This window comes from Mastacembelus armatus, chromosome 24, assembly GCF_900324485.2.
Source record: "Mastacembelus armatus chromosome 24, fMasArm1.2, whole genome shotgun sequence".
Classification (NCBI taxonomy): domain Eukaryota; kingdom Metazoa; phylum Chordata; class Actinopteri; order Synbranchiformes; family Mastacembelidae; genus Mastacembelus; species Mastacembelus armatus.
The window spans coordinates 11,388,150-11,412,675 of record NC_046656.1 but is presented as its reverse complement, the minus strand read 5'-3'; the positions used below and the strand labels follow the sequence as shown (position 1 = coordinate 11,412,675).

The following is a 24,526-nucleotide window of genomic DNA, read 5'->3' as shown; positions in this document are numbered from 1 at the left end:
GCTAGACTGTTAGACCACCAGTCCCCATACACATCCCCACACACACACAATCACACCTGCTTCCTCTGACACTGTATGCCATCTCTGACTCACCAGAGATGGTTTATACTCTGGTGTCATTGTCAGTTCTGAATTGTCTCCTCCGTCTTATGCCGCTGGAATCTCCCAGGGATTTAGCACAATGGCTGCAGAGATGCAGTGAGCCAAAGCCATCAAATATCATTCATCTGTCCATGACTGTTTGTCTCTTTCCCTTTTTCATGCCCTTTCTCTCACCCAAACCCAAGCTCCGTCTCTACAGTGGTGCTCCCACAACTTGCCTCTTCTCTCCCTCTTTGCTGCTTTTTCTCTGTGCTTCTCCAGAGCTCCAGCACAAGCACAAAGAAAAGGGCAGAGAGCTAATCCTTCAGCATTGTTGGGTGGGTTTAGTATTGTCATATGGTAGCAAGCACAGAGGGAGAGGGATTATGAAACAGATATATGCCAGAGTGTACCCACCTCCAGTGTCGATACTGAGCTGTTGTTGCAAAAAAGACTCACTTTTTTCTCCCATGTAGAAATGACTTTGATGCACGCAATAACTGGAAAAAAAACAAAAACAAAACAAGAAAATACCACAGCTATGTTTAATGAAACATTACGAGTAATTCATCGTCATACAACTTTTTTATCTCTAGGTATGATACATTCATAAGAATCTTTTTTTTTAACATGTACGCATAATAATTTTTTCTTTTTTTTTTCCCCATAATTCTTATTTACAGTTTGATGAGACACCACAAATGACAGCACAAGAGACGGTGCAATATGGCTTCTACAGTCTACAAGCAGAAATCTCAATGGGAAAGTGACACACACACACACAACAGGGTTGTACCCTGACCCCTGACCTTTAGCTGCTGAGTACACTGAGACAAATGAAGTTGCCCACAGACACTGATGTGGAAGGACTTTTGCCATCTTTCCTGTAATGGATGAGCTTTACAAGAGGGAATGGAGACGCCGATCATCAGCCGATCAGCAGGATGACTGACCTCACCCTGCTGAGGCCTGAGATCTAGTGGTCACTGGGTAGTTTTCTTCAGTTTTTCCTGTTTTCTTAAGGTTTAAACTGAACATGATGTGCCATGAAGTTGTTTTAACTGATTTAATGATAGAATTTGCAGCAGATGAGGACTAATGACTAATATTTAACACAATGAGATTATGACATGAATTTTAACTTTTACCAAATGATATCTCAAAACATGGGCACATATGCAATTATGGCAATGACTGGCAAATATTCATTTCCTCCAGTGTTACATATCAGCAGAATTCAGAGACTCTACCATATTGCACTAATACATAGATAATAAATAAATTTGTATGATAGCAATTCTCAGCCATAGAGCGAAACATATGTAAACATATTAAGTGCAAAAATAAACAATTTCTTTTAGTAAAATCAAACACATCCACCACCAGTTTCAAGAAATACAACTAACATAAAATAAATAAATAATAAATAAATATTGTATAGAAAACCATAAGTCATACACTGGCACTGATATAAAGTAAACACTTTAGCTTCAGTTTTCATAAGGCTAAATCTGACTATTGATGAGAGAAGGCCAGAACATGCAGGCAAAGGGTTTTGAGACAAAGAACAACATTTTTTCAGTTCATTTTTTTTCTGATTCAGACCATATTTCTCCAGTGAAATCAATCTGCAGCAAACACATACAGACTTACCTCTAACTGGGTCTAACTAATGGAGGTTTTTGGCAATGTTTTGAGCAGAGAACATGAGCGTAATATTAGCCTTGCACCTTGCTTATATTTTAATCATTAAATCACCATTAAATTCTTTAGGAAAACTATCATTACCAACAACATCAGATTACCCGATCGTGCCTTAAATGACCTGTTTGCTAAGTGCTGGATTTAAGGCAAGATATTATTACTTCTTATTTCACAATATAGTGCTACATATTTCTAATTCAATATAAATTTCATTTTTGTGCATGATCTCCACAAGTAGAGCTGTTATCCACAGATTGACTGGTGATATATTTTTTTCAAAAACATATAAACTTTTTATATTGTTTACTTTGGTAAAGATCTGTGGCCATTTTGGAAACAATCAGAACAGCAGAGAGAAAATAGAGGGGGTTTCCGGGAGCTACTGTGACTGATTAGTGATTTCCCAACCTGCTAGCAAGCAGCAGCTCACCAGCAAACCTTGTGAGTACAGTCACATCTGGGCATGAACATTATGCTAAGTTGGACTATGAATAAGAAGCAGCAATAAGAAGCAGTAATGCGTGTTAGAGAGGGAGGGTTCAGCTGTGAATCCTCTCCACTGATGCACAGAGGGGAGTATACATACAGTATACGCCCCTTGCTTGCATCTATGAAGTATAAGTAGCCTGAGCACACAAAGCAATGGTGTGTGCATTTGCTGAGTGGCAAACATAAAACCTGCACCTTACAATCACTCAACCCAAATACCACAGCAGCTAGCATCAGATGAAAAATGAACAGCGTGCACGTGTGTCTGTTCTGTTATTGGTTTACATAACTCTTCTGAGCAATCCCTCTTTTTGAAAAAAAAAAAAAAAAAAAGGCTTTCCTCTGCAAAAACCAAACTGCTGAAAGAAAAAAAGTCTTTTCCAAAATCATTCGACTACATCTGCATGTGGTTCATTTGATCAGAGGCACCAGCAGTCGAACTGGATCACACTTCAAACTTAAATAAGCCGGCTAAGAAATGTAGAACAAAACATCGACATGATGTGTAAAGTGACATTTTCATTGGCACATACCGGCTATGCACTTTCATTCAGACTATATATCAACTTAATCTATTTCTACATGATTGTTTGACTCGCTCTCAATGCCTGAACACATGGAAAAGGTCTATTTGACCTAAAGCTACTGTCCTCAGTGACAATCCATACAACACAGGGGTCTGACAATATATGTTGCCATAATATGCTTCTAATGTGGGAATCATTTTGCAGAATTATTGTCTTAATAAAACAAAACATAGCTTCAAAATGCTTATGGCAAGTTGCAGTTTGCCTTTAACTTTCATGAAAGTTAAAAATATGGGCAGCAGACATAACTGTGATATCTCAGTTGTGTAGACAGGTCCAGAGGTCATATGGCTCCTCTTACTGATCCTAGACCAGTAAAGTTGCTATTGGAGGCTATTACAAGACTATTTGCTCAACGTGTCCATCACAAAAGGGGTTTGATAGGAGAAACGGCCACTTTATTTACAGTATATCACACAGGGAATGATTTCATTTTTGCAGGCATCTATACTATTTATAGTCATCTATAATTGAATGTTCTAACTATTAAATCTCTGAATCAAATCAGATCCATTTGCATATTTACACTCACGTGTGTTTGTTCAATTAAATCCTCTACAGATCCCTACACGCTAATGTCGAGGCGTAAAAGGGTGGAGTTAGTTCAAAACACACACAAGGCTGGGTGCTTGCTACGGGGGACAGGAGCAGTTGCCATGGTTACGGCAATGCAATGGCATGTAGGAGGCTGTGACTGCAGATGATGACGACCACGTGGAGGAGTTTGTCAGCACCGGCGTCATTTACTCCTGGTTTCACTATTTCTGGTTCTTCCTTTTCAACCTGTTTCTGCATCTTCGTTCCCTCCTCTATCACTTTCCTGCTGATCCTTTTGTGACTTTGAGACCTTCACTCTCTTACCTCCTACTGCAATCAATCCTCCACTGCAATATGAAGTTAAACCTCTACATCCTTAACTTCTCCAGTGACATAGGCAACACCAAAAACGCTCCCCAAATATTTCCTTTTCTAAGAGGTAGGGGACATGTGTACAGGGGAGATGTGTCTCCCTCCCGTGGTGTGTATATGTGTAGTGTGTACTTTAACTGTATGTTTTGTCAACACTTGAGCTGGTCTATTTCAGAGCACTCTGTGTCCATGTCAGAGTCATACAGTGAGTGGCCTGTAGGGTCGCTGCCGGGCGACGGTGGGTCCTGTGGTGTGTGGGTGTGTGAAGTGTGTGTTTCATCCTGGAAAGTGTCCGTGCGAGAGTAAAGGCCCAGATCGGGGAGCTTGGACGGCGAGTCGCTACCCTCTGTGGTGTCATTGTAACAGAAATCTTCCAGGTCGACAAACCAATCGGGCCAGAATCGCCGGCGGATACGCTCGCAGTACATGGCCAGGTTGATCAGCTCACCTGCAGGAGAGACACACATCTGTGGGCACAGATGGTCCTCAATCCTATGACCAATTAGCTCGTTGAGCTCTAGTCTATACATGTATCTGTCCTGTGACATCCTGCAGGGAGGCAAGCAAAGATTACAGATGTTTCTTTACAGGGTGACATGTCCTCCTCAGGTTTGGCTTAACAGAAACAACATGATTCTGGATGACCATCTCATTTCATTATTCATTAATTCTAACTAAAACCAGCAACCATATGTAAACAAAAAAATATTTTTGAGCACAACAAATGTAATATTGTATTCAGGTTGGAAGCAGAATCTTGAGTTGTTGAGATCTCAGACTGTCTGCACCAACAATAAGTTTTATTCATTTTTTACAATCTGCGTGACCTTGGCATTGTGTTGTAGCATCTCACCTTTGATTAGCTGCTCCGGCCGTGTTCCCGGTAGTGTCCACATAGCAGGGGCCAGCTGACTAAAAACAGCAGCGTCTACTGTTGAGAGCTTCGACCCCATAAGGTACTTTTTATCACCTGAGACAGAACACAGAACAATATAGGTTAAAAATGAGCACAAAAGACACAAACACTCTGCAGTCATGGGTTTTTTCTAGTGACGTAAAACTCACTGTATTTCAATTTGTGGCATTGGGTCATGACCTGAAAGGCATCAATTAATGTCTTTAATTCCACTGCAGCACCATGTGCATCCTTGCTGATATATCTCTCCCATAAACTGCCAGATATTATCTTGTGATTCTAAGCTGCAATGCTAAGTTATCACCAGAGGAGGTCAGTGCAGAGCTACACAACGATTGTTGTTGCAGCTGCTGCTGTTCATTGACTAGTACAAACATGATGTCACTAGTTATAGTTCTCAGGGCGCACATTGAGAAGGTATTGCAATTGTTTTCTTTTCCAATAAATCTGTTAATCGGCTTCCAAGGTAAAATATGTGGACAACACAGGCGGCACAAAGTTTCTCACTTGAAAAATGAATGTTCTTTAAACTCTTTTTAATTTCCACAGAGCCTAAAAATATATCAGAAGAGATTCTAAGTTTTCATGAGATGAACTTTATTATTAATAATTTTAAATTTAATTTGTCAGATTTGTCACCTAGTAGAGTGGCCAGGGTTCGCATGTCCTTCTCCATGAGGGCGTACACTTCCTCCTTGGAGAAACGCCCAATGCCGTGACCATACATCTCCCTCTTAATGATCCCGCCCGTCAGGTGACTCAGGATCCACTTGAGCACGTCACTCAGTGGCCCGCTCACTGACAGCATCTTCTGGGTCTCTTCCAGGTTGTCCACCCACTGACAGTAAGCTATGGTCCTGGAACACACACACACACACACACACACACACAAACACAAAAGGGTACATTCACACAGACTAATACACAAAAATCTTACTAGGAGGAGGAGAGTTTTTTTTGTTTAAGATATATTAATATTGGAGATGGTCAAGAAAACCTGAACAGTCGATCTGCAGTAATAAACTTTTCACCAATGTTGAACAAAAAAAAACAAACAAACAAACCAACATGCGAGACACTTCTCCTCCCACTCCTCATGAGTAACCTGCACTCCAGTCTCTCACCAATAAAAATGCTCCTCCACCATTTTGGTGATGGCGCGAGACATGGCCTTCTCCTGCGGCGTCAGGCTCTTGTTGAGGCTCACGCCCAGCCTCTCCTCCAGGAAGTCGATGATGAATTCGGTGCCACACACCTGCTCCTGGTTGTACTCGATCCATGGCATCTTTCCCTGCGGTGAAAGCTTCCCATCGAAGTAGTTCTGTCATAGAGAAAGGAAACAGAAGAAGTAAAAACAGGTGGAGACCAAAACAATTATAACCAATATATTAAAAATACAAAGAAAATGGATGGTGATTGGTATTAGATGAATTAAAGTGGAATTGGATCAAACCAAACCATTTAATTGAAACTTTAATTATCCCTCTTAGGAGACAGTGACAGCAGCAGCAGAGAACAATAACTAATCACAGAAAAAGCAATTGAACCAATAAATTTAATGACTTCCACAAAAAAGTTTGGATTAAAACTTCAACTCAGTTGTAAACAATGGAACTGTCACCTTCAAACAATGAACACAAAGTTATATCACAGACAAACAAACACAGCTTTACCTGATAGGGCAGGTCAATCATGCGGAGGTAGGTCTCCATCTTAAGGCAGAAAGGGGACAGGGACGGGGCACCAGTTTTGGGCCTGGAGAACTGGTGGAGTATGATGGCATCTTTAGAGTCCAGTTCTTCCTCCTTTCTGTATGGAGCAATGAAGGACACATGTCAAGAAGAAGAAAAAGGCTGAAAATTCAAACGTGTGTGCACTTGTATTAGTGATGTTATGGATCACGATCAATCTTGGACATCTTCCTCAATAAAACAAATACAACCAATTAAAACACCAGAAACTAACATAACTGGAATATTATTGCAGCAGTACTGATGGTCCTGGACTAAAAGGAATAGTGCACCATTTTTAGGGTATACCATTACCTTAGCTTAGCATTAGGACTGGAAAAAGCAGGAAACAGCTAGCCTGATTCTATCTAACAAAATTTCCCTACCAACATTTCTGAACCTCTGCAGCTTTCATGTTATATTTTATTTATTCTATACAAAACCTAAAGTGTAAAAATTGCAAATTATGGTTTAATGTAGTTTCTGCTGTCAATCTCACTCTGAAGACAAAGCAGCTCCAGGATTACCTTTGGACAGACTCGGACAGGCTTTTCCAGTCTTTTCTAAACTAATCCATGTGGGCTCAGATCATTCGCAGTCAAGGTCCTTTAAGTGGCCCTGGCTGATCGTCGGCACTAGACCATTTATAGTAGCAAGGACAGAGCAACATAATAAGATCCAGGCCTCCTCGGGAACAAACAGCCTCCAAAGGGAAACAGAATTACAGGGAGCTGTCCACTGCGAAAAGTGCTGAACCGTAAAAACCAGCAGCAGCAGCGGCCTCGGAGCGGAGGAGCTGTCTAACGCACCGTGGTGCTGAAACGCTGAGTCTGTTTTTGTTGTAATAACCAATGAATTCGACATAGATGCATCTGACACAAAGGCACGACGGAATAACAACAGACTGGAGAAAAAAAAACAAAACAGAGAAAACAGGTGATTTTCATCCAAATGAATATTGACAGCTTCTATCTTCGCCACAAATGTATAAAAGCCGCTCCCTCATAAGCTACAGGTTTAAATATATCATATTAAAGGCTTGCTGGGCCTAGATATCAGAAAGTGAGGGTGCTAGTGCTGCCATGGGCCTGCGGTTTGTCAACAACAATGAGCCTGGACTGCAGGTAACCCGAGATTTTCTAAGGACAACAGACTCACTCCTTCATTAACCTTCATTCCTGAATCAATAATTAGGAACGTAACTATAACTAAAGCATTAACATTTCACTTAAAGCTGCCCGAAAAGTCTAGTTTGTTTGGGGCTTTAACAGTTCAATTAGAGTTTATAGAAGGTTTTGTTTTCCATAACATGAGGCTATAGACTGAAACCAAAGGGGGGTCAGAATGAAGCCAACACAAGATGAAACTATACATTATTTCTCCTCGCCCTTGACGTTCAGACAAAAGACAGTGACCTTATTTGCCATGGTCTATTATGTCAATTCACTGAGGGCTGTTTGTTAACAAACAACTAATAAACAACATGGGGAATAAGCCTTCATTAATATAATCGGAAATATTTTTAAACGATCGAGGCCAGTGCAGGTTTCTCGTGTCCTAATGTGTGTTTGTTTACGAGGATGGAGTTGTCAGGGGACAAGGGGGGTTAGTTACATCAAAATCCACCCACTCACGACTCCTCATTCTCCCCCGATTCCTCTGCCTCCCTGCCCAGCCTGGTAAGACGCAGTAACATCAATCCCCAGGGAAAATACAGTAACAACAGGAGCCGAGCGATGATGCGGTGCGTGTGGGAAGTGATGCGCTCTGCAGCTCCTGGGTGCTGCTCTGTGTTGTTGGTACCTGATGGCCAGCAATTCGTGCAGCAAGTAGGCAGCGGCAGCCAGCAGAGCCCCTCCGGTCAAATACAGCGTTTTCCGCCACCACGAGTCCGAGCCCAAAGCTGACATGATCCCGCCGTAGTCCTGCAGTGGGTAGGCGATGATGTACCCATAAAACGAGAGCTGCTCATCGAAGCCCTGCAGGCCGGAGGAGAAGCTCTGGTTCTGGCCAAGATCAACCACACACGACCGCGTCCAGGCGAACCCGACGCGCCAGTACATGCTCTCTGTCTCCGGCCACTTTCCGCCTCACTCCGGCAGCTCGGGGCTTCATCAGCGGGGGCTTCATGAGTGCCGAAGGCCGCAGGTGCGGGGCGACTGGGCGAGGAAGGGCCCGACAAGCATCCCGCCCGGAGCCTGTCCCCGCAGCGGGGTCGACATCCTCCGCAGCCCGCTGGTTGGAGCCTCCCTCCTATTACTGTCAAGTCAGATGAAATAAACAACACATTTCCGGTTGTGTCTTTCAAAACACAACTGGATTTGGTGGCCATGTTCTGCAGCATTACTGGACAAATGACATAGGGCCAATAATAATAATAATAATGATATTTTGAGAAATAGCACATTTTAATGTTACTCCATGGACAAAAAAATTTTTGCTATGAATTTAGGCTGTCATTTCTACCACGTAGTATTGTATATACTATATACATACATATGCAAATATTGATTTTTCCTAACTGAATATAGTAATTTATAATTTTGCTTTTATTGCCTTGAACAACCCAGTATAATTACTATTACCAAATTATTTTTCCGTTTTATTTTGAAAGAGATAATTGTCTTATAGCATTACTTTCCGCTCCTCTTCGTACGCTTCATGCGGCTGAAGTGACGTCACGGGGACTGCACGTACCCCATGGTACAAGGTCTTAGAGGCAGCTACTGGCAAATACATCTTCAGATAGCAACTATTCAATAACCTACTTCTTTTTGAACAATATGGGAAAAAACACCCCAATAACACTCCAAGGAGAATAAATAAATAAATAAACTATCCATGTACAAGTTGATATGTAACATGCTTCATATTCACCAGCAGGGGTCCTACCACATCCAGCACTAAGCTGGCATTGCAGTTTGGCACCTGGACACCATCTGTGGTCTGTAACAAGCAGAATTTCCCTGAAGTCCAACACACACACACACGCAGCTTCAACACAGCAGCGAGCCACTTTACTTTGCACACCAAACATTTCAGCACATTTCAGTATCTTCCCAAATGAGAAACACAGACTATCCAGTAAAACAACTCTAAGAAATGTTTTTAATCACAACTAGAAGAATATTTGAGTGTAGTGAAGCCCTTTTATTTTCACACCCAGTCATGTGACCAGACATGCAACAGATGAAGGCTGCTGAAAGGGAGGAAAACGCCAGGAGGCAAAGCAGAACAAGGCCGCCCTGGGTTTACCTCGAGGGATTCACCGTCTCATTTCCGTCTCTGCCCTCAGTCTGTGACATGAGGGTGGCCTTTAATAAGATGTTTATGTACATACTTGGATGTTCTACCACAGGGACAAGTGAACAAGAATCCACTGATGAAAAAATAAAACTGACAATGCATTCGCTGAATTTGACAAAACCCCAAACATATATTTCACAGTCCACCTGCATGGGACAATGTGCTTTTATGAAGGATTTTCTCTGTAACCAGCAGCTTTTTGTAAGGCTTTTGAGCACCTTGGAGTACAGCCACACACACACACAGCTCCCACAGTATAACGTCACAAAAATATAGACATATCTACAGGTGTATACACCCACACACACACAGCCACAATTCAAGGATTAAATAGATGGCAGAAAAGAAAAAAAAAAGAATGTACAACCTCAAGTTTGTAGACAAATCTAGAATGATTGTAATTTGCATTTAAATGAAAGATACTGAAAAATAAAAAAGAAGAATGAGCTTTGCAGCAGGCAAACATAATCATGACAGTGAAAAACATGGGGCACTTTCTGCCAAAGCAAGAGCACAAAGCTAAATTAGCTCATGATTTCCATCAGTTTTCTTAATTAAGCAAAAAACATGAAAGATGAAATAAATGAATATAATTATAAGTCTATTTACAAAAGGGAAGCGAGAATGGGAGGGAGGAGGTGGAGTTGTCATGATTCAAAACAGTAAACTCTTGAATTAATAAGAGCTAATTTCTGTCTTAAAGAGGAGTCTCTCTCGGGATTTTCCCGCCACGTTTCAATGATCAGTCAGCACTGACCCTCAGGCGGCACGGGTATCCAATCACATCAGAGTAGCACAGGATGACATCCAATCAGATCCACTCTTTAAACAGCACAGGATCAAGTTATTTAACCAAGAAGATTACTGTACTATAGTCCCTGAGGAATGAAAAGCCACCCACACTGGCCATTCACATGCTGTACACACACACATACACAACCATGCGCACACAGTACTTGTGATCAAGTTTTCATGAATCCCATGGAGCTCTGCATTAAACGACTCGCTCCTCTGGGCTGTTCAAGGATGTCAGGATCATCACAATGACAAGTTTCTACCAACACAGTTCTCCCATCAGTTTACCCCGCATTCCCAGCTCCCCTCATCCCCAAAAAGTTCCTCAGTTTTAGTTCATTTCAAGTCTGAAAAAGAGTAAAACGGCCTCATGGAGACAACAACTCCTCGTTGTCACTGACGGGCTGTTCACTGCAGGTATTTCAATGGCTGCTCACTCAGTCCATAAACCAATAATGGTCAGAGAAGGGAAAAGTGAAGACATGGCGCTCAGAGCCGAAGATGAAAGGACATCTTGGTCAGGTGAAATGTTTTTTTTTGTTGTTTTTTTTTTTTTAAACCAACCAGCATCACCAAGGTCGTGGGTCATGTGACATGTCAGAAAGATCCACCCCCTCTCCATCAACATTAGTGATTCTGGTACAAACGCCATGCTAAGACTGGCTGTAGGAGTTGCTTTGGTTCCCGTTGGAGCTCTGGTCACTCTCACTGCAGGCAGGACAGAGACAAAACCACTCTATTGAAATTGCAATATTACTCATTGAGCTAATTCACAAGGTAGCATGTCCTTAAACTGATCACTAAGACATTCACAGTTGGGGAAAAAAAAAAAAAAAAAAAAATCTAAGAGACTGTTTTGTGTTTTTAAAATGGCCCCACATCCATCATATTCAAATAAATCCATTCAAGTGAACTCATCAGTGTTTGCATTTATGAAAAACAACAGGTTGTCTACATAGTCTATATAAGAACCAGGATGGCAAACAACCAAACAGAACATACTTGTTAGGAGGAGGTTTGGGCTTAGGCATCTTGTTCAACACTGCAGCTATCTCTTTCCTGTCATCAAAATTTTTCCATTGATCGTAGAGCTTCAGAATGACACGGAGAATCTCCAGGATCTTAAGGGAAAACACACAAAAAGTCAGCTGGCCACAACTGCTCGATATCAAAAGATTATCATCATCTGCTTTTACAGCACAGTCCCTGTTTTCATAATATATCATGAGATAATTCTTCATAAAAAAATAAAAGGGTAATTTTTCAGATTGTAACAGAGGTCCTTCTTACTTTGTCCATGTCAACAGAGAGCTCTGCAAACCACTGCCTGGCATCTTTCTGCTGTACCACACAGGCGACATGCAGACAGGCTGTGGGATAAGAATGACCTGATCACTTTACAGCTAATAAAGCTCCTTTTAAATCAGTAACTACATTAAACAGCTGCAATTAGAAATGAATGAGGATGGAACATACCCAGCGCAATCATGAAAGGAGGGTAGAGCAGACACAGATCTGTCCTGTATGTGTCATTCACTATTCGCCTGGTCGAGACACATGACAACACAGTGAGTGGGGCTACCAAAACCAGCTATGATTTACATTTAATTCTTTTTCACATCACTGGATAACTATGTGCCACAAAATAGACAAATGTTTACAGTATCTTACCAGGCCAGAGGCAGCAACATATCCTCCTGTCCCATATCCTGCACATACTGTAGCAGTGGTCTGTAGGGGTGGTACACGATCAGGCAGCAGTCCTGAAATATGTCACATTAATGTTAATTCAATCAAGTTGATCACAGCAATGATACAACGTTCTCTGTACTCACCATCAACTCCAGAAGGTAGAACTCACATTCTAATATCTGTAAAGACAAATTAAGTTTCTACTGAACATAAAATATGACATACAAAATTAGATGTTAATTTTCTAATATGCAGTGCACCTGCTGTGTCATGGCATTTCATGATACACATACATGCTCTCATCCTGAATCACACTGCATCATATGTTGGGCTACAGAAGGCAGTGTCCAGTCTAAAGCTAACGTTGGCTGACTAACCAGCCAAATTTGGCAAACCAGTGGAAACTTACCTAAAGCTAATGTCGCACAAACCAAAAACCATAATTTGGCCTTTTAGCTGACAGGAGGTTTAACAAATGATTCTTATAACCTTTGCTAGATGGCAGGCAGGCCAAGTTTATGGACTGTACTTGACAACACAGGGTAGAAAAGCTGGAATAACACAGGGCTGTAGGTAGTAGAAAACTGACCTTGTAAAATATATGGTTGTTCTAGTTGCACCACAGCTGTGTCTTTGTTACCATTACTGGCTTTTACTACATCTGCTGAGTGGACATGAAAAATGCTGTTCAGGAGTCACAGCACCCCACTAACTCATTCTCTATTGCTTGAGTATAACCACTATAAATAATAGTTTACACAGCTTTCTTGACAGTCTATGTGTCAGAACAGCCCTGGTGACGTCCGGGGAACTTTCTGGAGACACTGGATAAATAAAACACTTGCAGCGAACCGCACTTGACACCATGACGAGAGATGCTGCGCAGATGGAATGTGTGTATCAATGCAGGTGGGGAACCATGGCCGAAACAATCTCCCACAGACGCAAAGTTTCTATCAAATGAGTGCGAACATTAGTTGAGGAATCTAACATATTAATAGACTGTAACGTGGCAGCACGGTGATACACAGGAGTTCTTGGCATGCTCTAATGTAGAACGGGAGTGCCTAAATAGCTATGAGAAAGAAGCAGGAAATCAATTAGCTGTTTAATGCCTCACATAGCTGATCTACTGACATATGGGTATTTAAGTGGTTTAACTGATGAATTATTTTTAGGATTAACATAAGCACAGTATACATCAGTTTGAACTAAAACATAAATTGTTCAAGATTTTTTACTTACATGATTCATTCTGTAAGGGAACTCCTTTGGAAAGGCATAAGAAAATCTTGTTTTCACTGTTTGAAGGAGAAAAAATTATTTAATCTCAAACATACGAGAAAATGCAATTTGACAGAAATGTAACTTTTCTCACAGGCTTAGGAAATTAATTACTGAATGTTGTCACTTACACACAGATGTCGCAGCAGAAATCAGCCTGGTATTAGATACAACTCCAAATTCCTGAAAGAGAAATAAATATTTAAGCTAATTACAGCAAAACTGGGAAAAGACTAAAAAAAAAAAAACCCAATGGACTTCCATACCTCAACTTTGGAAGCCAGAAAAACACAGGTAGGTGCCATGAGCACTGGGTCTATGCTTTTCAAAGAATACCTGCAAACAAAAAGATGAAGATTTATAGACTTAAATGCCAGATCCCAGACAAAAACTGAGAAGTGACAAAGTTCTTAATACGCTTAAACAGCTGTCAAAGGTGTGATGTGAATAACCCTATGTGGATGTATTGATTAGTTAAGGGTGTTACCTGATAACAATGTAGCCTGCAGCACAACAATTAGGAGACAACATTAAACTGTACCACCCATTTTTATGAGTTAAGAATTAAATACAAATTTGCTCAGTGCTCTCAGTAGAGATGATCATTCGGGTCTTCAGCCCTGAATATTTTGAGCTCAGCCCTGAACATATTCGGTCCCATCAAAGGTTAACACTAACACTAAGTTAACTAGGTTAACTCTAAGGCCATGGACTGGAGCGAAGTGGTACTAATTAAGGGGCAGTAATTTAGCGATGCAAATGGAGGAGGGAGCAAGAGGAAGGTGCAGATTCACTGACTAGCAGTGATAAAAACATGAAACCTTCCAGTGGTAACATCCAGTCTGACCTCCTTGGAAATTTCAAGAAGAAAAATGAAGGTAAATGTGAAAACTAGCACATTAAACTGTGTAGGAATCGAAGTTGATCGCCCAAAGTTGCATAACTAAAGAGGGAAGCTTATTGCTCAGGCAAAGAACAGTAAGTTACCTTACACTTACATAAACAACCAGACTAACTGGACTGCGTGCGTAATTACAGTTTTTATGAGATTATTAGATACTGATGCAAGTAAAACCCTCCCATCAAAGAAAACATGTCAAGCCCAGTGTATTTAAGACTTAGCCCCTGATCATTTAATTTGCTGTATCCAAGATCTACTTCTTCTTCACCTGGCATAGAAGCGTTTGAAGTAGACAGTTGCAGTAGCAATGACCTGCTGACGCAGCTTCAGGTGTTCCCCCAAAGCCTGGATCACTGAGAGACAAGGACAAACTGAGTTGTTCTGTTTTTGTTGGGTTGCACAGAAGAGAACACACATCATTCCTAACACCGTATCAGTTTGTAAGGTGCTGTGTTATTAGCTATCAAACCAAATATTTCACTGCACACAGTTCTCAGGCCATACAACACTGATAAACAAAAATGAACACCATTGGCGAAGAAGATCTGCAGCTTCCAGTACTCCTCTTCTGTCAGAAACTTCAGGTCCTTCTGTCGCTCCTTCATCAAGTCCTGCTTATCCAGGACCCACTGCAGACTTTAAAAGACACACAACAACAACAAAAAAAACATTATTCACATATTTTCACATACATGCTGGCTGCCTGAACCTAGCTAGCGAGTAGCACAACAATACTACTATTTACACCAAAGGGCTAAGCTAAAAAGTGCCGCCAAATTAGAAAAGAAAGCTAATCTAATGAATCATTTTAAAAAACACAGTTATCTACAAATGCGTGTCTTTTTCTTAGTGTGTTAATATATCTATTTTTAAAACAACATCAGTACAAGAGAGACTGCTGGCGTACGACTCCGCTAGGCCTCGCAAAAAAGACGGCGGTTTACAAAATAAAGACGTAACATCTCGAGTTTGTAGTAAAAACTTACTAATGAGAACTTTGCCAGAAGTTTCCTGCCATGTCGAAGCAGCTGAGGTAGAGAAGTACTCTAAAAATGAATATTTCTGTCCGACAGAGAAGTCAATAGCACAGGCAAAGTAGTTGTGCTAAGCAGACACTGGGGTAACATTACAAATCTTCCGGAGAGATATAGCGAGCTCGGCGATGGTTCCGTGCGTTGAAACGTCTAAAGAAATGTTGTGACTTTAAAATTATTGATTTAAAATTAAATTTGAAGTACTTGTTTTCATCTTTTCAAGTGACTAAATGATGAATGTGCATCTTTGTACATTGTGCAGAAAAATCTACCGTTTAGTTTCACATTTATAACATTTTTATTTATTTCAGTAAGTTCATAGTAGTTTGATTTTTTGGCACAGCCGTGATAGATGTTTGTAAGGAGACTTCACCCTTGGGTGGGAAGGTTCAACATTCCTCTGAGGGTTGGGCCGTGGAGCATATAAAGACCCCAGCACCAGGGCGAAGGTGTGAGCGACCGGTTTTCAGTCTTCCAGCTCAAAGTTACAGGACAAGTCAACATGAGCCACAGTCCAGAGAGGATGTCTTCATACCGCCGTCATTTCGAGGGCGCTGTGGCCGCCGCTCCTGCCTATCAGCTCCGGGTGTCCAGTCCATCTCCCACCCGCAGGGAGAGCCGCCACCGGTCGGCCAGCTTCAGCCGCACAGTGGGGCGCAGGGCCCTTTCCAGTAAGGCCCGCATGACCAGGTGAGTCACCATCAGTACCACTGAACCTCTGAACCCCTTTGTTTTATAAACAACTAAACTATTAATACTCAGGTGAAATGGTGTCTTTGAGTTTTCAATAGGTACAACTTCAAAAGTCATGACTATTATAGTTGGAAAACTTAACTATTTTACTTAGGTGGTGATCAATTGGCCTTTTACAGAGAGCTAGTGGCAAAAACAAGTGCAGTCTGCCCGCATGTAGCACAGGACACCTCTGATGAATGAATAATATATATAATTGAATATATATATTGCTATATAATGAATAAGTGACTATGAAAACACAGAAAAAATACACATCAGTTAATCCCTTGATGCTCTTTTCTGGTCTCTGCTACAGCAGTGTGAGTATGGGAGCACTGTGCTTTGGCATGTCCATGGGACTCGCACCAAAACTGGACCTGGAAGCGGCTGCAGCAGAGAACCAGGCTTTTATGATCACCAGAACCAGTGAGAAGCAGGAGATGGTAGCCCTCAATGACCGCCTGGCAGCTTATATTGAAAAGGCAAGAGTCTGCACTGATGATAAACAAAGCAGAGCAGTTTAATTAGAGACAATATTTTGCACTTTTGACTTGTGATCATCAAGTCAGGTGTGTATCGACTGTGTTCCTTATTGCAGGTGCGAACACTGGAGTCCAAAAACAAGCTGCTGGAGGCTGAGATTGAGGCCCTAAAGAGCCGCTATGTCAGACCATCGGGCCTCAGGCAGCTGTATGAGTCTCAGCTGAGGGAACTCAACAGGGACGCTGAACAGATGAGAGTCCAGAGAGTGAGAAGAAGCTTTATCTCACAAGCAAAACATACAGTATGATCCTGGTTTGTTGTGATTAGTATTGAGGGCAGGTCTTTTTGTCTGGTCTGTACAGGATATGTCTTTGGCAGCCAAGGAGGCCATGTTGGGCCAGTTGAACATGCTGAAGGCCAAATATGATGAGATTGTGGAGGCCAGGAAAAAGGCAGAGCATGACATCGAGACTCTTCGTCCGGTAAGACATGGTGGAAAGTCTAGCCTTTCCCAAATTTTAACTGTAGTAACAATTCAAAGCTGTAATTTAATAGACCACTTGGTGACGGAAATAGATTTTATTTCACTGAACCATTTAAACTCCATGTGTCATCCGTCCCAGGATGTGGATAAAGCAACCTCAGCTCGGATTGCTTTGGAGAAGCAGCTGGAAAACCTGGAGGCTGAACTGGCCTTCCTGCAGAGAGTTCACAAGGAGGTAACCTACGTGTGTCTGTCCACAGGATACTGTGTATATGAGTCAGTGTCTGGCAGGTGACTGGCATGTCTTTTTTATTTTATCATTAATGGTGTAATAGGCTGGTAATTATTCTTATGACAAGTTATAATTAAACTGACTTTGTTGATAGACAGGGTGAGTAAGACTGTAAACATGATAATCATCAGTACAGTGTGAAGGGCTCATAAGAAGCTTATAGGGTTGGCTGTTACTTATGATGCAGAGTAGTGAGTAATGATATAAAATTTCCATATAGCCAGTTAGATGAAATACTTTTTTTTTGTCCTTGTAAAATCATGTTTTCATATTTTTAATGTTATTAAGGAAGAGATCTACAGTCCTGCATTTGATTTAACATACAGATCCCATTGTGTTTTCTTTTCAAAACAAAAATGCTGCATGCTTGTCTGTTCTCTGACTTTGCTCGTTCATGATCTGCTGTAAGGAAATTGAGGAGCTGATGCAGCACATCTATTCAGCAACCTCTAAAGTGGAGTTGAGCTTTGGCCTCCCAGACCTCTCCTCTGCTCTCAAAGAGATCCAGTCTCAATATGACAGCATTGCTGCCAAAAACCTACAGGTACTGTGCTGAAACCACCTCGAGGAACTATAAACATACTTCTCACTTAACAAGACACCTGTGACCATTAGTTTTCCACAAATAGCATGTAAGAAATATGTTTGTAAGGCTACAAAACAAAAAACAAAAGAGTTACACACCTTTGCACAGCTCTGTTCATGTTTCCTGCAGGAAATGGACACTTGGTACAAATCGAAGTTTCAGGACCTGAGCAATGCCTCCACCAAACATGTACAGAGCGTTCGAAGCATAAGAGAGGAAATCACAGGCTATAAGAAGGATGTGAGTTTAATTTTGTATTCTTGTTTATGGCTGGTGCAACAATCAGACTGAAAAAGCTGTGAGTATATGCATGTGTTTAGGTTCTTAACAAGCAGCGTGAATTGGAGGCACTGAAGACGAGGAATGAGTATTTGGAGGCTCAGATCCGTGATGCAGCGGAGAAATACAAGAAGGAGGAGGAGAACTTGCAGGTATGATGTGCAACTGGAATTATTTATACTAATTCAGGCTTTTCACTTTTCCAGTCAGAGCACAATCATGTACTTTTAATGAATAGATATTTTCTAATCACATTATGGACTAAAATTCCTGAAAATAAAGCTATTTGGTTGCACTGTGTATCAACAGGAACGTATAGAGGCCCTTAAGCTGGATGTGAAGGTGACTAAAGAAAAGATTGCTCTGCTATTACGGGAATATCAGGACCTACTGAATGTCAAGATGGCTCTGGAGATTGAAATTACCACCTACAGGTGAACAAAACATATCACCATGCCATTTCCACTGTATACAGATCTCATTGAGCTCGCTGTCTTGCATCTAGTAGAAAATTAAAAAATTTAAAATCCCTATTTTTCAACATTTCTGTGTAATATGCAGCATTCACTTTAACCTGACTTCTGTTTATTTGGCAGGAAGCTGATTGAAGGAGTAGACAGCCGACTGAGCACCATGGTCCACAATCTGTCCCTGACTGGAGGCTTGCAGCTCATGTCTAATGTTAGTATACGTGCTGCCTCAGCCTCTGCTGGTCCTGCCCCTGCAGCAACTTTAAAGCTGAATGAATCCCCCAGTGGCATGAGCAGTAGGGTGGTGTCATCGGACACCCACGCAGACAGTGTCTCAGAGGCGCAGGCGACTGAGGTGTCTGAGAGGAAGACTGTCCTCGTCAGGTAGGGTGGGATTCGGCACAGAATGCTTATTAGCTAGCATCTGTAATAGCTTTCAATCAAATCTCTGAGTGGCCAAACAATACATGTCTTTCTTCATTTTATTTTTCCACCTGCTGTCCATTTTTCCCAGAACAGTTAAGACAGACGAGGACACTTATGAGAGCAACACACAGGAGCGCATGATCACCATTTCTGGAGCAGCGGATGACACAGATGAAGAATAAACCATTTACCTAAATCTTACTCCAGAACCTTTGCTGACTACATGCTGTGCAGTGTCTTGTCATGTTTTATTAACCACTGTGAAAAATCATTGAATTCAAAATAAGTAACAAGTAAGAGAAGGTCCAACTTGTACCCCAACAGCATGTGCCAATTTCAGTGATTGTATTTATTATGTATTCAGATGGAGACTTTACACTGTGTCACGTGTCTGCTCTTCCTGCTCCTAACTCTCTGTCTGCTTCTCCTTGAATCTCTACTCATTTAATCCTGTGTGTTAGGGACTTGTCTTTAAAAGTGACAAAATAAACAGCAAGCAAACACACTCATGGTTTTCATTTGAATCAAAAGCTGTATAAGTCATCAGTGTTCACCCTAACAGTCAAACGCTTTTCTCTTTCTGTTTTTCATTATTTAATTAAACTAGAGCTGCACCAATTTTGCAATAAACATACAAGGAAGTACAATTCATACAATTCCCTTACGTGAACATTGATTACAGTGTTTCAAAAAGTAGAGAGATTAGAAAAACATTCCAGTTAAGTAGGAATTATAAGGAAAAAGTTAATCTTTAAATTTTAAGTTGTATGTGAACACAGTGTTTTGATAATATGTATGCAGAACAGTTGGTGATTTAATCTACATAGAAACCCATTATTTACAGGTATATGACAGACATACAATAATCCAAAACCAGCATTATTGGAAATAGCATGAAACCCCTTCAGTCTCCCTCTTAGTGGCAGATACAAAGAAACAGAAAAGTATTTTCCAATCAAAAGTACAAAATAGTTTTAGCACCTCACCGAAAACATGCAATAGTAAGCCTGATAAACTACACCTTCAGAAAACTGAGGATGGATTCAAAATGCACCGGTTGAGGCACGGGTCAGTATTGTGTTTTATCAAAACTGTGTTTCTAGTGCAACGGTTTGGGTTCATCTCCCACTCCACCTGCGAGGCGATAGACTGCAAGACTGACTTCATGTGCGAGGGTGTCAGCACTCTCCTAAAACATAAATATAATATTGAGGACAAAATCGCTACTGGTAATTGTCTCATTCAGAAGCATTGTCACACTGAAGCACTCAGACAGGGAAATGTCTGTAAGGGGAAAAGATTTCTCACCTGTGTTTCTGCCTCTGCGTAAACTCTCACCACGTCCTCGGTGCCAGACGGCCTCACAAAGGAGCGGGCCTGTCTGTACTTCTTCACCAAACTGTCGATGGCCTCCTGCAGTCCTGCTGGGCTCACAGCTCGTCTCTCTGCATCTGTCGTGTCTATCACCCTGCGGTCTGCCACCTGCAGAGAAAATCCCGTATAAAACACCAGTGTCTTGGGTTACTGCACTCCCAGGCGTCTCACACTTAATGATTTTATGGAATATAGGGATCTTGTTAAGGCCTCATAGTTTGGTTTAGATGTGTGGTTGGCCAAAATCAGACAGAAATATGTGATCTCTTGCTCATAATCTCATCAAGCCAAGCAAAACTGTATATCTCATCAGGAATGTACAGCAGTATATAGTGTATTATACATCCTAATTATATATTTATGGTACCTTGACTTTGAGCTGCCTGTTTGGCAGATCAGTGTAGATCGCATCCCACTGCTGTATGGTCAAATCTTTGATGGCTAATATAGCTTCAATCAGCAGCATATCAGAAAGGGCATCACCTACAGTCTTTAGAAAATAAACACACAAATAAGGTCAACATCAATAATAATAATCAACTTGTATTCTGCATAAAAATAGTTCTGGTGTTGGTATGATATTGCATTACGTGTGTGTGTGTGTGTGTGTCTACCTGATTGATGACATTGATTGTGTTCTGCAGCAAAAGAGCTGCTCTCTTCCTGCTGTCGTCAGTGTTGGGATCTTCAGCGAGGTGCTGGATCTTCTCTTCAGCTGCTTTACTGAATAACACCTAAACACCCATTATGACACAGGACGCCATTTTATTATGGTGCCAGATTAGTGTCAGTTGGTGAGTTTGTACATGCATGTGTTTACTCACCGTTCCATGACCATTGGCCTCGAAGTAAACACCGATGTCAAACTGCTGGGCTGCATGGTGAAGGTGCTTCACTCCAGTCTTAGTACACCTCACTATTACCTAAGTGACATCAAAATGTGTCAGCACTTTTGTGTCAGTGGATATGGAAATGAAAGAAATGTAGTTTGTGTTGTCTCACCTTCATTATGTCCTCCAGATAGTGTGTGGAGCTGCCGTTAGCATAAGCGGTTTGCACCACTGCTATCTTTAAGTGTAAACCAGCCTGTGCATTTAGAGAGGAAAAGTGTTTAGCATGTGTTTGTACACAGCTGTTTGTTGTTTACATGTTTGTAAAAGAGAGTGTACCTGTGTGAGCAGCTCTTTAAGGAAAGTGCTGATGAGAGTAGCGATCTTGTCTCCGTCCAGCAAGTGAAAGTGTCCCTCAGAGCCAGTGTAGTAATAAACTATTCGGTCGGCGTCTCCATCAAAGGAACAGCAACGCTCTCCTGGGTTGAGCTTAATACCTTCACAGAGGGAGAAGTGACAGATCTGAAACAGCATCTTTTTTACTTTTTTTTTTTATTGCTTCTATAGACATTAACCTGACACTTGAATCATAAATTACAATTATAAGAACACAATAATTGGCACTTAATAACTTGCTTTTAAGCTTTTCCACATTCTTCCTTGTTTAAGTTATGCAAACATGAAAACCCGTGGTGCACCTGTTGGGGGTTTCTGCTGCACTTTGACAAAGTCAGCCCCACAGTGGTGGTTTAGCTTTCCTTTGCTGCCGTCATTGAAGAGGGAAATCTTCAACTCCTGCTTCAGGTGCCTCTCCATCTCACGCACCTTTAGAGCCCCGATACCATTAGCACCATCCACAGACAGGTGCTTCTGGTCGTCTGTACGGTTGGACGCCTGCCAGGCAGAAAGAAATGGATAAAAGAAAAAAAAAAAAGGACGAATGAATTGCAAAAACACACCCAAGATCATTAACTGTGGATGAATGACGCCACAAGCACAAACGACACACCCTATATTCTTACATTCTTGGTGAGCTGAATGAAAGCCTGGCACAGTTTGTTGTAGTATCCTTCCACTGTGGCCTCTCCATATTTACCTTGTGTGTTGTGACAGCAAACCATGTAGTGAAGCTGTGGGGTGGTCACCAAACCATAGTCTGACAGGACAGATGCACAGAATCAGGAGAGGGAAGGAGTAAGAGGAGAACAAATTAGAGAAATTATTAAAAAAAAAGATAATCAAATCATTCATATGGGAAATTACTGCTTTAATTATCTCTACCTTTGCAGTGACCACCGAGAGCAGACACTCCATCTATTACTGCCTGTGAAAGACTGGAACTGCTGCTCCTACAGTTAGAGGACAGAGGTGTTAGACTGTTCTTAATGCTTTTTCGTAAAGTACATTAATTTGCTGCCACAGTGGAAATTACCAGCACTAACAGAGATAAAGTGTGTGACTAAGGTGCCTGTTTAGTTTACTTTTCTGCACTGATACTTGGATGACATAACGTACATAAGGTGTACTATATAATCCAAACAAGCAATTCCTTAAGCTCAGTTACCTGGTGTCTTTGCCCACAAACACACCAGCCTCCTGGCTCATGTTTACGGCCTCCTTCTCAATAATGTCCCTCAGAGCAGTGAGCAAACCCTCCTGCTCTGCGTTGGCCAGCTGGGTGGCATAACCCTCCCATGTCGGTGTCACCATCTCTCCCATGGGGTCAACCAGCTTCACCCCATTGTCCTCCTGCACAATAAAGATACAGGAAGTGGCTGAAGAGGTGTTTTTTAACGGTTAGGATGTGTTTATAGATGAAACCTGAAGGATCAAATGAAATTAGGTAAAAGACTATGAGGATAGAACAGAAAATAATTTGAAGAAGAAAAAGTGAATCATGGATGGGAAGGCACATGTCTACAGAAAACAGCAGGGAGATGTTAGTATATCTGCCTGACCTCAGGGTTGTGAGACGCCGTGACCATGACTCCAATGGTGGCTTTAGTCTTTTTGGAGCGGATGGTGGCCAGAAGTCCCATCCTGAACATGATGTGGTCCAGCTGTTTGGCGTTTGTCCTGAAGCCAGCTGTGCCATACTGCAGATCCAACCCTGCAGGCTTAGGGTGCAGACTAGACTGCTTTGAGACTTCGTGGAACTGGGCCATGACTGAAACACATAATAAACACAACAAACAGACCAGTCAGTCCTCGAAGAGCTAAAGCAACAATAGAAGCACGCATGTCTTTCTTTAGGCTGACACCTTTACTGAAAACAAGGTCCAGAACAAGAAGAGGCCAAAGTTTGACTCTCGCCTACTGATAAACCCAATAAACCGAATCAGCTCAGTGACCGAACAACAACCCACTGAAACTCACTTTCACCAGGTGATATCGTTCAACACACGGCACGATCTGGCGTTTCCAGTGCTCCACGTGAAGGACGCCGCGTTCAAACCACAGTGAACAAACTTATTCAAAGTTTTTCATTCACTCGCGGGCAGATGGACGGTCGGTGTCGGGGACGCAGCGCTGGTCAATGAAAAACTTCCTGCTTCTCCGGTTCCGCCTCTTCTGGTTGACGACGTGGCTCCAGTTCCGGGTACGTCACGTGATGCGAGTACGCCCAGCGTGCGCGTCAGTGCGCGTCTGTGCACGGATATTTCCCCTAACAGGTCATCCCGAGCACCAGAGGATTACATTTTATTGGTTAAATGCATTTTTATTTCAAAATAAAAGCTTGTCAACGTGTAGACGAAGTTGAGTCAATAAAAAAGCATGAAAACTATGATCTGGGCCAAAAACACGCAAACATGCACACGCTGTTTGCGCATGTTAGACCCATGTCTAATAGGCTATACCTCAGCTGATGCGCCAACATCCAAACATATTTGCGCAGTTAGAGAGTGTGCGTGTAGCTTAAAAATGACACAGTGATTCATCTTTATCATCGATCACTGTGCGTGCTGTGCGTGTAAACCTGCGTGACGCACAGCCTATATGGCGCACAGCATAAGCCACAGTCACGCTCTGACATTAACCATTTCGAGAAAAGAGTTTCTGTAGTGACTCCAAGTCCACTCCCCTTTAAGAGACGTGGGATGCGACGTGTGTCATCCAACCCTGTCCAAGTACCCGAGGG

At 41.8% G+C, this 24,526-nt stretch overlaps 4 protein-coding genes across 4 annotated transcripts; 1 reads left to right on the top strand and 3 right to left on the bottom strand.

Moving 5' to 3' along the window:
• Positions 1 to 2,872: 2,872 nt before the first annotated feature.
• On the bottom strand, positions 2,873 to 8,545 carry faxca (failed axon connections homolog, metaxin like GST domain containing a). The gene is made up of 6 exons (XM_026319151.1): positions 8,220 to 8,545; positions 6,360 to 6,495; positions 5,811 to 6,007; positions 5,326 to 5,543; positions 4,624 to 4,740; positions 2,873 to 4,218 (listed from the first exon to the last, which is right to left on the bottom strand). Exons 1-6 carry the CDS (start codon positions 8,477 to 8,479, stop codon positions 3,920 to 3,922), a joined length of 1,227 nt encoding a protein of 408 aa, XP_026174936.1. The 5' UTR covers positions 8,480 to 8,545; the 3' UTR covers positions 2,873 to 3,919.
• A 1,006-nt stretch (positions 8,546 to 9,551) lies between these two features.
• Positions 9,552 to 15,522, bottom strand: ccnc (cyclin C). The gene is made up of 12 exons (XM_026319153.1): positions 15,381 to 15,522; positions 14,924 to 15,030; positions 14,663 to 14,747; positions 13,760 to 13,829; positions 13,625 to 13,676; positions 13,455 to 13,510; positions 12,353 to 12,388; positions 12,189 to 12,280; positions 11,994 to 12,061; positions 11,808 to 11,887; positions 11,520 to 11,638; positions 9,552 to 11,225 (listed from the first exon to the last, which is right to left on the bottom strand). Exons 1-12 carry the CDS (start codon positions 15,410 to 15,412, stop codon positions 11,171 to 11,173), a joined length of 852 nt encoding a protein of 283 aa, XP_026174938.1. The 5' UTR covers positions 15,413 to 15,522; the 3' UTR covers positions 9,552 to 11,170.
• A 402-nt stretch (positions 15,523 to 15,924) lies between these two features.
• On the top strand, positions 15,925 to 19,365 carry ngs (notochord granular surface). The gene is made up of 11 exons (XM_026319024.1): positions 15,925 to 16,118; positions 16,480 to 16,645; positions 16,762 to 16,911; positions 17,009 to 17,128; positions 17,270 to 17,365; positions 17,832 to 17,966; positions 18,138 to 18,248; positions 18,329 to 18,439; positions 18,597 to 18,721; positions 18,884 to 19,141; positions 19,272 to 19,365. Exons 1-11 carry the CDS (start codon positions 15,931 to 15,933, stop codon positions 19,363 to 19,365), a joined length of 1,554 nt encoding a protein of 517 aa, XP_026174809.1. The 5' UTR covers positions 15,925 to 15,930.
• Positions 19,366 to 19,564: 199 nt separating this feature from the next.
• On the bottom strand, positions 19,565 to 23,968 carry pgm3 (phosphoglucomutase 3). The gene is made up of 13 exons (XM_026317969.1): positions 23,764 to 23,968; positions 23,346 to 23,554; positions 22,952 to 23,136; positions 22,669 to 22,736; positions 22,410 to 22,543; positions 22,086 to 22,281; positions 21,727 to 21,884; positions 21,560 to 21,643; positions 21,382 to 21,480; positions 21,172 to 21,291; positions 20,925 to 21,047; positions 20,492 to 20,665; positions 19,565 to 20,372 (listed from the first exon to the last, which is right to left on the bottom strand). Exons 2-13 carry the CDS (start codon positions 23,550 to 23,552, stop codon positions 20,283 to 20,285), a joined length of 1,638 nt encoding a protein of 545 aa, XP_026173754.1. The 5' UTR covers positions 23,553 to 23,554; positions 23,764 to 23,968; the 3' UTR covers positions 19,565 to 20,282.
• Positions 23,969 to 24,526: the final 558 nt, after the last annotated feature.

Bases quoted from the DNA above. Each gene is read 5' to 3' on its own strand.
- pgm3 (XM_026317969.1), bottom strand. From the start codon at position 23,552: ATGGCCCAGTTCCACGAAGTCTCAAAGCAGTCTAGTCTGCACCCTAAG. The intron at 21,885-22,085 runs GTGCACCACGGG...CCCTCTGTGAAG, and splicing joins GCAGCAGAAACCCCCAACAG to GTATTAAGCTCAACCCAGGA. The intron at 21,481-21,559 runs GTGAGACAACAC...GATGTCACTTAG, and splicing joins ATCTGGAGGACATAATGAAG to GTAATAGTGAGGTGTACTAA.
- ngs (XM_026319024.1), top strand. From the start codon at position 15,931: ATGAGCCACAGTCCAGAGAGGATGTCTTCATACCGCCGTCATTTCGAG. The intron at 17,129-17,269 runs GTAAGACATGGT...CATCCGTCCCAG, and splicing joins ACATCGAGACTCTTCGTCCG to GATGTGGATAAAGCAACCTC. The intron at 18,249-18,328 runs GTGAGTTTAATT...GCATGTGTTTAG, and splicing joins TCACAGGCTATAAGAAGGAT to GTTCTTAACAAGCAGCGTGA.
- faxca (XM_026319151.1), bottom strand. From the start codon at position 8,479: ATGTACTGGCGCGTCGGGTTCGCCTGGACGCGGTCGTGTGTGGTTGAT. The intron at 6,496-8,219 runs GTACCAACAACA...TGCTCCATACAG, and splicing joins CACGAATTGCTGGCCATCAG to AAAGGAGGAAGAACTGGACT. The intron at 6,008-6,359 runs GTAAAGCTGTGT...TCTCTATGACAG, and splicing joins TGATTGACCTGCCCTATCAG to AACTACTTCGATGGGAAGCT.
- ccnc (XM_026319153.1), bottom strand. From the start codon at position 15,412: ATGGCAGGAAACTTCTGGCAAAGTTCTCATTA. The intron at 14,748-14,923 runs GTGTTCATTTTT...CTTGTCTCTCAG, and splicing joins GCAGATCTTCTTCGCCAATG to TGATCCAGGCTTTGGGGGAA. The intron at 12,389-13,454 runs GTAAGTAAAAAA...TTGTCTTTACAG, and splicing joins TCCCTTACAGAATGAATCAT to ATATTAGAATGTGAGTTCTA.